Genomic DNA, 12,623 nt, shown 5'->3' on the forward strand with positions numbered 1-12,623 from the left:
CCAGTCACGAAGTACCTTTCTGCTCTGTGGTAAACCTTATAATTGGTTAAATTTCGGTTGAAAATGTGCTGTAGTGTATTAACTCTGTATCTGGGGTTTTGATTTTGATTAAGTTTCTTCCTAAAACCTGAGTAGGAGTGGCTCGTTAAATTCTGTGCCATGCATAAAGCCTGTTTACAAACAGGACGGAATTACGAGTTTATTTTCTTTTAACGCGTCTAATAATTATCAGATGCGTTAAATAACCCAACATTTGTTAAATTTCGACTGGTCAAACCTGCCGAAATTTAACAGGCGAAAACATATTTACCATATCAGTCTGATTTTGGTATGTTAAACACCAAAATCCTCATGTTATTCCCCATATAGTGATAATAGGAGTTATTTATCGCACCTGATAAATAACGTACCCAGTGGTACTGTTATTAATCAAGGGCAATAAATAATGCCTCAACTCGTAATCAGGTCCTTAGACCACCATTCTAACTTTAGAGGAATTCCAGATTCAGACTGAAATGGACACTTGAATTACAACTGTCACGGAAATACCACACTCCTCAGTTTTTTCCCTGGACATTTTACCATCGGTGTTGAAACAGTGTGAAGGCAAAGGAAAATGGGGAATTACTACAGCAAGCCGTTATCCCAAATGTCATCCAATTCTTGGGGGGCAGAGTCCTTCCTGTAATTTCTAAGTGGCAATTATCCACAATTACATATCCACATAATATTGTTAACTTGGGGTGTAAATTACCTAAGAGGAGCCCTTAATGCTGCTTAACTCTCTTCATTCTCCATTAGACATAAAAGCACCTTTTCTAACCCTCTCTTCTTCAGACCCTGGTAATCTGGGCAACTATTGTCCAATGTTGTTACTTGAACGCTCTGGAAGGAACCTCCAATAGGGGGTTCATTCTAAATGGCCCATTTTTGAGAGCTAATACCGCATATGATATGGTAAATACCAATATTGCAGGCTAATGTATTCTGTCCTGACACGGAATTCTGCACATCAAAATGGGGTATCACATGAACACTCCACATTTTTTCCCCATGCCTATCTGCAAAACCCAGAATATTGTGGTAATCTGCACAAATTGTACTTACGAATCCTGCATGGTCGTGATGCGGGGAACGTGGCTTTAAGCTCTGGTTTGCACTGACTGGTACTGCCACCAAAGGAGAGAGATTGGAAGTGTCTCTTTCTGCAGAAGCAGCAAAGATGGATAAAGTCGGTTTAGGTAAGTCTTTCATGGCAAAAAGATGTTTAGGAGGTGATCTGTTGACTCTTCTGCCAACAGCTGTAGTTACAATGGTTACCACAGAGTCCATGGGCAAGGTGAAGACCAAAGTTTGTCCGCTTGGTCAAGGAGTTGGAGTAGGTTTTTGCCAGGATAACGATGGACAGAAGAGGACTGAGTAAAGTGGAAGGGTTAAGTAGAGACCAGCCAGCAGACACGTTTAAGGGGGTACACTATAGACAATCTTTGGAAAGGGCTATGGGTTTAGTGAAGGCAATGAAGGGCTAGGCAGTAATTAAAAATGGCTTGTTGTAGATGAGGATTCTCCTGTAGACGTCTACTGATGATAAGAAAAGTCTATTTGGCATTGGTGAAGGGTGGTGGGGTAACATTAATAGATTGGCAGTGTGTTGGACATGTAGAGGGAGAAGGATTCAAGGATGAGGGGATAGGAGAAGTAAGCAACTAGGGCAGGGTGAAATGATAGAATGAAAAGTAGGGTGAGAGGAATGACAGAGTAAGAATGATAGGAAGTCATGTTGCCCTATGTGAAAGGGGAATGAAGAGAAGGAAACGAGATGGAGGAATGGCAAACGTAACAGGAAAAAGAATGGACAAAGTAAGAATTAACCGCTATATGTATCAACAAACCATTTTGCATTTCCTAAATAGCGAATTTTAAGGAATCGCTATTTAGGAAATGCAAAACGGTATGTATGTACAAAATCGCTTTCCAATAGCGATTCCTTAGCATTCCTAATTTGAGATTAGCAAATTGTCATTCGCAAATTACCCCTTCATTTCCATGGGCCAAGAGGCCCATAGGAATGAAAGTGCAATTTGCGATTAGCAATTTGCTGATCGCAAATTAGGGATTTTTCCAAGGGTGCAGGGGTGTCTCAAGAACACCCTGCTGCACCCCTGAAAAAGACATTTGGGGGCATATGGCGCACATACATGCCCTAAGGGCATGTATGGGCGTCATGTGGCACCTTTGGTTTTGTTCAAAAAAGCTTTTTGATAAGAATTCGCAAATTACCACCAACTAGAAGTTGGTGGTAATTTGCTAATCCTTAATGGCATTTTTTCCATAATATTTGTTTGATACATTGCATTTAAGGAATTGCAAAATTTGCAATTCCTTAAGTGCAATCGCAAAATAAGGATTAGCAAATTTTGCTAATCCTTATTTTGCATCAAACTTGTTTGATACATTCCATTTGTCTATTTAGCATTCGCAAAGGCCGAAATTCGCAGAATTTCGGCCTTTGCGAATGCTAAATAGCTTGATACATATAGCGGTAAGAGAGGAGCTAGGGAAGAAAGGACTGCCAGAAAAATACAAAGGAGGACAGACAGGTTATTGTTCCATTGGGAGAATTTTGGACCACACTATCTTGAGGAGAGCAACCTACTATCTCCACAGCTGCATAAGCAGAAACCACCACTGATCTACAAGGTCAACCTGAAGGGGATATGCAAGCCAAGTTAAACATTCACCACATGATAGGTCTCAGGGGTCAGCAACAAAGTGGCAGATATGTGACTCAAGAGTAGTAATAGGATAGCGTAATAAAGCTCTATGGGGTTAGCTCACAAGGAGCACAGGCACTGCCATGGAGCATTGTGGCCAGGCAGGAAGACCCTCATTATTAAAGCTGCAGCATATTACACTGGCAGTCTTGCACCAGAAAGTGCTGGTATCATACAACGACCAGTATATAGGAGGAACAGGATCAAAAAGGATATCCTGAAAAACAGTTAACCTCAGAAATCCGTGCTTAGGATTCCTACATATTTTCCTCCTTTCCGGGCCTTTCAACCCATGTGCATTTCGGCACAGGTAAAAACACCTATATCAGAACTCGGTTACATTACCATGAATATTTATATATACTCATTGAAAAATCACAAAGATTAAAGTGACGTTGTAGTTAGGTGAAAATGTCAGTGACAAGTTCTAGTATCTTCAGTAACTATAACATGTGCACTAAAGTAACTATCACTCGAACCCTCGCCATGCACAGTAAATCAATGGTGTCATTTCAGATCTTTGAATCTGTGTGCATTTTCAATGTTCATGTGAGACCATGTCCCCATTTGTGACCTCGCCTTTCCACAACTATTTGCCCTCTTGTGGGCTGAAACCTGTGTTCAATTTGATTCCTCTTCACATCACTTTTGGCCTTTCCCAAAGTTGATTAAATCTGGCACTGATTCTGCCGATTTTTGATTGAATTATTACACTTTCCTGCCCTCCAGTGGGCAGCATTTGTGCAAGATTCACATTTTATCAAGTTACTGATTATCTCTATTTGTATCGTAAATGTTTTAGTTCAACTAGATAGGTCTTTTGATTTGTTGATGTTGCATCTCTCCATCCAGAGTCTTGACTCTTCAGATTATTCATTTTCTTCTTTTTATTTTATTCTAGGGCCTGCCTGAAGGCCTGCTGTAGATTTCCATTAATATGATTTGAATCTTTTCTTGTGTTCCTGCTGCTTTTTCCTTTTTTGTTTTTCTTACCCTCCAGTAGGTTTACTTCAGTATTTAAGCTTGTTCAATTTGATCTATATCTATATCCATTTTTAGACCCATTTTTCTTTTTGGACTCTTCTAAGTTTTTACAGAGGGCCATAATATTTGGTTTTTACTTGATGCCACATGTGACTGAACCTCTGATTTTAACCTCGTTAATTTCACAATTCATTGTTGTTGCTAGCCTGGCAATTTATGTCCATGTTATTTTTCTCTCTTGCTTTAGTCCTGTCACTCATTTTTCTTTCTATTTTTATTTTTTTATGCATGTCTTGAGTTATGTTTTTTCTTGCTTGATTTTTTAAGAGAATGTATTTGTTTGGAAGTGTTCATAGATGTAAATAGAGCTTCTTGTCTTGATTTAAACAATTTGGTGTTCGTAATTATAATTTATATCTGGATTCTCTTTGGCGAAGCAGTTTATCCCTGCTGCCCCCTCTTTTTGATGGCAATATTTGCTCAATTGCATTCCCTATTGCGGTTATGTTTCACCTCCATATGTTTAGCTACAGCATTGCTGCGATCTTTGTTGTTGATTGCTCGCACATGTTCTAGAAATTTTTTTTTACTTTGCAGGTTGTACTCCCAAACTTCTTTAAGTTCCAGGGGAATTCCATTACATACACTACATATTTGCTCTTACAGGTAATGTGCTCCTTGATTTTCCAAGTTGTTCCATTTTCTAGGGCAACTTAATTTTTTTGTTTACTGCTACTTTGCACGCCTTACACAGATTACATTTCCAGAAACCTGGAGATTTGATCCATGTCTTCATGTTGTTTGTCCTGAAGTGGATGTATACCAGATGTTGGGATGATCACCTATTATTTCTGCCGCAGTTGGATCAAGTTTAAGTAATCCCCAATTTTCTTTTAGGATGTAACGCAATTCTCTGGTTTCTGCCGAGTATTTTGTTATTAGTCTGATTTCCTTTTCTGGTTGATTTTTGGTTTCTTTTGTCCCGTGCAAAATGTGTGTTCTCTCCTTTGCTTTGTCTCTTTGGAGACCTTATTGAATTATCCCCTGGGGTTATTTCAGATTCACAAAACGTTCACCTGTTTTCTGGCTGTGTTTCTCAAATTTACTGTCAAGTGAACATTTCCTTCTTATTCTGAGAAATTCCGCGTACAGGATACTCCATTTTAGATTTTACTGATGAAAATCTTTCCACATGTAACACTGCATTTGTTGCAGTTTTTTCTATGTAGTGTTGTTTGCAGCATGTTGTTATATACAAAGATCTGTGTAAAGAAAGGTCACCCTTGTTGTGCTGATTTCATATGTTAGTTTCAACTTTGCTTCGTTGTTATTAAGCTTCTCATTATATTCTGCGAATTCTTCATTGGTGCCATCCCATATTAGGAACAGATCATCTGAAAAGTGTGACCACATTATGATATTTTCTGTGAATTATAATTCTCTGGTGCCCATGCTAGTTGCTTTTCCCACCAGTCCACTTATAGGTTGGCGTAATTTGGTGAGAATGAAAATCCCATTGCGGACCCCTCTGGTTGCTTCAATATTTCTTTATTGAACGAGAATACATAATTGTACAGCCCCAAGGCCTGTAATGGCTTCCAGGAAAATTGTTCTCATGTTGCTGGCAGCCAATCAGCTTGCTGTAGACTCCCGCAGGAGCGAATTGGCCCAAGGGAAAAAAAGCTTGCTGGGTCAATCAAAAGGCTCTATTTTAAAAAATTTGGGGCAAGGAACTCTCGCAAAAGTCCATCGAACCCACTGGCCAGCATTACAATTATTTTTTAACCTTAATTTCTCAAATACTACAGAACGGATTTACAACAAATCACATAAAGCACAATCTGTGCACCAAGATATAGCTTCCTGCCAAAGTTGGTGTAGTTCCATTTAGCATTCTTTGTGGTAGCACTGTCTAAAGAAGTTTATGCAAAATGCATAGGGAAATATGCTTTTTTGATCCTCCTTTTTTCTCAGCCCCCATTTGACGGAGAACCCTAAAACTTTCCTGGAAGGAATTTTCTTTTTTGGAGGGGAATGTTTCGTGAAGAGTTGTCAAATGGCGCGAAAGGTATGAGCAAACCAAACACACATTGTCTACGGAAAAGCATTCCTAACCCTAAACTGTAAACTCACAATGGTTAGAGGCCTAATTCAGGAATTTAATGCAGTCACCAAAGAATGAGGCCTGTGTATTATAACCCAAGAGTATTTGAAAAAGGTTTTAGACCGGACATCCTTGCCAAGGTATTGCCCCACACTTTTTGCCTTCACCCCCGTTTTTTGCTGCATTCCTTTTTATTGTCATTATTACTATGTGGACTACACCCCTTTTAACCAGTGTTGAAGTGATTGTGCTCTGTACCTAACACAAGGTAAAATTGGCCTACACCTGATTGGTACATTTAATTTATGTATAATTCCCTAGCATATGATACTAGGTGTATGCAGCGCCTGTAAAATTAAATGCTAATAAGGGGCTGGAACACTCATTGTGGCACCCACTGAAGTAGCACTGTAAAACACGTCTCAGGCCTGGCACTGGAGCCACTACTGCAGTTTTAATTCGCCATTGGACCTGACAAAAGAAATCTTTTGCTAGGAATACATTTTCCTTTTTAATACTTAAAAGTCTCCAATACTCCCATCGTTGGCGGCCTGGTGTAAGGATATGGACCTCACTATGTTGACTGAAAGAACTGTGTATATAAACCGGAGATGCCCCCGGAAATTGAAAAAAGTATGGGCAGCATGGAACACGTATAGGGGGGATATCTGCGAACCAATGCCAGACTCTGAAGAGGGTAGCTCAGATGAAGAACAGAGGGGAGTAGGAGATTTGGGCTAGGTGGGCTGCTTTTGGCTCGAAAAGTGACCAGCTGGTGGGTGGTGGAACACGACGAGGATTGGTGTCATGAGTTATCTCAGCTTACTGTATGTAACCTATGAATGTATACATGCTGATTGTCTTGCCGATGCTATGAACGAAAATAATAAAAACAGTTAAAAAAAAAAAAGTCTCCAATAAAGTAAGCCCTAACCACACCTAGGATCGAGTGCATGGTATTTGAAAAGTAAGATGTGCGTATTCCAAGTTTGACTTCTGTTGAGAGTGTAAAACTCCCAACGTCGTTTTCACTGTTGTAAGGCTATCTCTCCCATAGATTAACACTGGGTTGCCGTATTATACTTAATAAATGATAATATCCGCTTTGGACCAGATAGAGAACTGCTGCATCCACTCTAATAAATCATAATTTAAAATCGTCTTTAATGATAAAGTTACTATTCTGAAAATGACATTTTTAGAAAGTTGCCATTCTGTCTGCCTAAACCAAATGTGTAGTCCTGTCAGTGTCCAATGTCACATGACTGTAAATGGTTCTCCTGTGGTGTTTTGTGTATTCCTTCCAGATATGGGAGCAAATGGTACTTGGGTATGGGGCAGAGTGTTGCTCCCCTAAGCAGGATGTCCTGGGGGATGTATTTTCGGAGTTTCAAAGGGTAGCTCAAGGCTTGGCCTTTCCTGACTTCTAATGGCTGTCTACCCTGCCAATGAAAAATGCAGCTCACACCTACACCTTCCAACCCTTTGTCAACCTAGATATATTGGAGCCAATCCCAGAAAATGGGGAAGATTAGACAAAGGGGGCCCGCCAATCATAGGTTGGCACGGAGACTAAAAGTGGCACCTATAGGACCTCTCATTAAAACACCAATGGACCTGTGGAAGAATCAGAAGAAAGACTGCCCTGCTGCCTGCAGAAGCAAGATTGGACCTGCTTTCCTTGCCCCAGGCTCTCCCGAAGTAAATCCAAGTTAGCTAACCTTCTGTTTTAACTACAGGTGCACAATAAGCTTCCAGAGGCCACACTGCACTGCCCAGCTGACCAGCACCAGTGACCTGCCTTACCCTGCTGCTGGGCTCTGCTGAAGTAAGTCCTGATTCCGAAGAGGTGCCCCCAGACCTTGGACCCTTGCCTGGCATTGACGGGTACTCCGCCCGAACTCCAGGTGAACAAGACAGAGGTTTGGCTACTTACAAACACTATGTGGACTCTTACCTCTGAAAAACTACTGCCTGCTACAACTGCTAATGCGAGGACCTTCTCTTCGTGGTTACAGCCCTCGACAACCATCAACGTGAATCTCCAGCAAAGATCATCTCTTCAACTACAAAAGCAACCATCTGCAACACCGACCTGCTCTTCGAACTGACAACGACCTCCTTTCGACCCCCCGCATGAACTTGAGAAGGTAACTCTTCAGTGGGATTAATCAGGTCCCTGTATCCGACCCATTCTCTCGGCGTGAACTCATGGCTACACCCCAGTCTAGTGCCACCAGATAACCCAGAGTGGTACTTTGTACTTTTTGGGGCTATTTTCACCTACAACTTTACAAAGTCATATATTTGGTTTTACTGTCTGGAATTTTATAATTTTCATGTAATTTCATTTAATAAAATGTACTCTATTTTTCTACCTATGCGGCCTACCCAGAACTAAGTTGGTGCCACAAAGGCCTCTCTGAACTCTACTGCTAGGCTTATTACAGGTTCAAAGAAAAACAATCACATCACTCCTGACCTGAAATCTCTTAACTGGCTTCCTTACGATGCAAGGATTCATTTAAAATTGTCTGCATGACCCATAAAGCCCTTCAATTCAACGCTCCAAGATACCTTGCACAAAAACTAGAGCTATCTGGTGGTGGCAGAGTATCTAGAGGCACTACCTTCCATCTGCTGAAACCACTGAAATTTTATAAGAAGAAAACTTATAACTGAGCCTTCCCGGGCATGGCCCAGAGAATCTGAAACGCCCTTCCCCTTGAAATCAGAATGAATTCCTCCACTGCTTCCTTCAAGAAAGAAGTTAGAAGGATACTGATGAACAAATGTATTCCGTAGAACACATTAACTTTACCCCAGGACATCATTTATCAAGTAGGCTGCCTGCATGCTTATTACTCTCAGGCTATGTTCGTATTCTGTTCTACGGGTTGTTGCTTGCCTGGAACCGGTTGTTTTCTCTCTAGGGGATTCTCCCATACCCTTTCCCTCTATGTTATGGTTGTTATATTATATGTCGCCTTAATTATCGTAAAGCGCTCTGATACCCGCAAGATTCATGTTCGCGCTATATAAAACTTTATAAATAAATAAAAGTTGTTTGGGATTTTTACTGTGTTGTCTTTAAACAACTGCTGATTGAGTGCTGCACAAGTACTTTACACATTATGTCTAAAATAAGCAATGGTGGCTGATAGGGAATGGCGCAGGGGAGGTGAGGGGAGAAAATGTAAAAAAAAGAAAGAAAGAAAATGTACCCGTGGTCCGGTTGCAGCCGCCGCCTCTTCTCTGTCACAGGAAGCACCCAGGTTGCCCTAAGCCAATCACAAAGCTGCAATGCAGCGTTGTGATTGGTTCCCCAAAGCCAATCACAAGGCTGCAATGAAGGGTTGTGATTGGTCTCGTGCTCAGATGGTGACAGGGAGTCTGTGCATGTTCCTCACCAGGCTGTGCAGTAGTATACATGAACTGTTTGGTTGGCCCAAGAGGAGTTCATGCACAATTAGGGAGTGAAAACCACGTCTCCCCCTGGCCCTTGCTCTGGTCAGCCCCACTTCTCCCAGAGGAACAGAAAAATAAAATGATAACATTCAGTTATTATAATTTTATTTTTTCTCCGCACTGCTCTCAAAGCAGTGGGGGCGACGCTCCTCCGCCTTAGCAGAGGACCCGCCACTGAAGATAAGCATGACTGATTTGGAGCCAAGCCGGTTAAGCGCAGGTTTATTTTGTGACTTTTGTGGGTCACAGCGACAAAAATTGTGTTTATTATTTGAATGTGGCTTCCACAACTCTCACCTATAAACCCAATTTCTTACAGAAAGCCTCTGTGTAAATTTGTGGTGTAAATCCAGGATTCATTAGGGTACAACTCAAGATATTAAGGATAGCTTTCCCAGCAACCCGATGGAGGGTCTATCAGTCAGAATAAAGGTGGCAACATTTTCAACCAGGTAAAAATCAGGGTTTACTACAGTTGGTCCGTTGGTTCAACCCAGAGACTGTGAAGAGCAACAGTGAATTATTTAATTGACATTACAACAGAGAGTATACTGGGTAATCCAGTGGTGGCAAGGGTGCTATTTGTGCAGACTTGATTATACACTACAGTAATGGGTGTAGGGGGAGGGGTCTAGATGCAAGGCATGGTCAATGAACCATTTTTCACGCACCAAGTTAAGTAGGCACCATGGTAGTGGGTCTAAGGTGTGGTGAAATGGGGGAGTCCATTGGTAAAGATGTATGGGATCTACAAAGGCAGAGGAGGTGCAGCTGCTAATGTGCTTGGGATGTGAAGTCGTGTGAAATTATGTCTACTGTTTTATGTCGTGCAGCGACACCTTCAAATACTGTAAATGACATGAGAAAAATGGAAGGACATAATTCTGTATTTGTGGGAAATGCTGGAGAAGGAAATTAAAAGGATTGCATGGTTATGTTATCTTCTGGCCGCTCACTGCTGATTACATGATGTCACCTGTATCACGTCCAAAGATGGGACATTTCTGGTTCACATATGTGATTCTCTGCAGATCAGTGTCCCACTCTGCAACTGCAAAGAGTACCATAGGTGTCACACTGGAGGGTCTTAGCAGTTATTAAAAGGTCTATGGGTTCCTCTCTGAGAAGCTGTGAGGGTCAACCCACTGGAGTAGTTGAGATAGGTGAAATCTAAAACCGGAATCTAAATAGATTAATGAAAGAGAAGAATTAGTAGGAAAAATCTGAGGGGGGAAATGGCATGAGGTCTGGTTTTAGATCCTACTTGCCCCTAAGAGTCCCAAATATTGATGATGCTATAGAAAGATGCCAGCAACCTTCCATCTTACACCTGGCCTTCCAAGCTGGATTCCCTGCGATGTGAGTTGAAGGATTCAGGGATGGAGTAGACTGCCAGTCCGATGATGGCAACCACGAGGAAGAGAGAAACTAAGAGGTGCAGGTGGTGGTGGGTGGTGGCGGGGGACAGAAGCTAGAATAAAACAAGGGGCTCCTATGGAGCTACCATGGTTGACCTATTTGGGCTGGGAGCCAGGAAAACAGTAAAAAATAGAAGCAAGGCAAAATACAGTGCAGCACAACAGGCACTGGACCCCTGCTTGGGTAAACGTTAATTTGTGCTCAGACTACTACAAAGGCAATCACTCTATGCACTACACACCCATATGAAATATCAATACGAGTGCTTAAGCATGATCAACTGAAAAACAAACACACCGCGATATACAATTTTGTTGCTAGTTGCATAACTGAAGCCAATGGAAAAAAAACATCATTAATTATCCATAAGGCACCGACTTGGCACATAGATTTTACCTGAATACTCTTCACACCAGCTCGACAAAAGTATCTCTTGATTTCCAAATCAATTTCACAGTTACCTACAAAGCTAAATAAGAAAGAGAAAAATCTGTGAGACAATAGCAGCCATAAGGACCTAACATTGTTCTTGCATATTTGTGGCAGTAATCCTAATGGTTATCTTACATGATTATTTAATTATATCACATTACTGCGGCTACTTCATTTCAAATAAAGTTCTACATCCTCAGAATTTTCTTAAACCTCGAACCCCCCCAAAAACCAAGAATTTTTAAATGTTATTTATTCCATGTTACATTTCAGCCTATGCACTGTAATCTTATGTTGAATGTCATCTTGAACAATGGCCTACTGGCACAGAAGATTAAATATCCATGAAATTATTTAATGTTACACTGAAAAATGAAGGTGATAGATAACTGAGTAGCGAAAGGCGTGACCAGAGCATAAGTGCAGGTATTCCAGTATTCCCATGGGTTCCAGAAATGTGATCATACCGAATCACAAACAGGGGCGTAGCTTAGCAAGACGGATGGGGTGGGAGGGGGGGTTGCGTTACACGACAAGCAAGAGCGCATGAGGGGGTTTAAAGGGGCAATGGAAAGGGAGACGAATAACCAACATTGTTTGAGACTTTCAGATCAGAGAGGGAAAAGTGCGTGCGCGTTTTCGTCTGTATGTAGGTAAAAATTGCTGTTGAAATTCGACAGACACCTCACCATACCCGACTGAAATCACCTGTACGCAACTATTTAGCAGAAAACACATTTGTTATGGGGGTGTAAGACCCCCAAACAACCGTCTGAAGTTATGACCCTTAACACAAAAGGGACGAAGTAGCAAGGTCGGATTCTTGGAATCAAAATATACAAATTCAGTGTAATATAAAGTGCTCACAATTGTCACTGTTCATGCGGAACAATGCGGACATGCACAGGAAACCTATTACAACACGGCCGGAATAATGACATAAGTGACAAATAATTAACATAGTCAGGTGCAATCGTTATGAGCTCGAGAGAAAGACTTAAATATGGTTTGCAATGTATTTTCCCATTGAGTGAACTATGCCTCGAAATACATTAGTGAAAAGTGCATATTGATCATCCCTGTATCGCCTGCATAGTGACTCATTCTTTGCTCAACCTGGAGCGTTTAGACCCCTGGTATAAATAGAGGCCCCAAAATCTCCGACATAAAAAACATTTTCACAGGATATATATATATTTTTTTATTCTTATGTACAGACCAGGGTAAAGCAACGTGTTCAAATTATTTTTGCATCCACTTTCTGTTTGTTGCGAACACTTTTTCCTCTTAGGTCTCATGTTAGCCAAGACAGTTTTATTTTATTATATTTTTTTATATACTTTATTTTGTTGCGTTTTAAACAGTACACTTAGAACAATATCTTCGCTGCGGAGCGCCCCAGTATGCACTTAAGTAAAAAGACTGTGCTGGGGCACCGTCAA

General features: G+C 41.1%; 1 protein-coding gene across 3 annotated transcripts in view; it reads right to left on the reverse strand.

Moving 5' to 3' along the window:
- The window catches only part of ESYT2 (extended synaptotagmin 2), a 641,975-nt gene that overhangs the window by 266,982 nt on the left and 362,370 nt on the right, over window positions 1-12,623 (reverse strand). For all 3 annotated transcript variants that reach the window (XM_078663275.1, XM_078663276.1, XM_078663274.1), the window contains exon 5: window positions 11,146-11,218. In XM_078663275.1, coding sequence (XP_078519401.1) covers window positions 11,146-11,218 — 73 coding nt within the window. The remainder of the gene's footprint in view (window positions 1-11,145; window positions 11,219-12,623) is intronic.

Source organism: Lissotriton helveticus, chromosome 10 (genome assembly GCF_964261635.1).
Source record: "Lissotriton helveticus chromosome 10, aLisHel1.1, whole genome shotgun sequence".
Taxonomy (NCBI): Eukaryota; Metazoa; Chordata; class Amphibia; order Caudata; family Salamandridae; genus Lissotriton; species Lissotriton helveticus.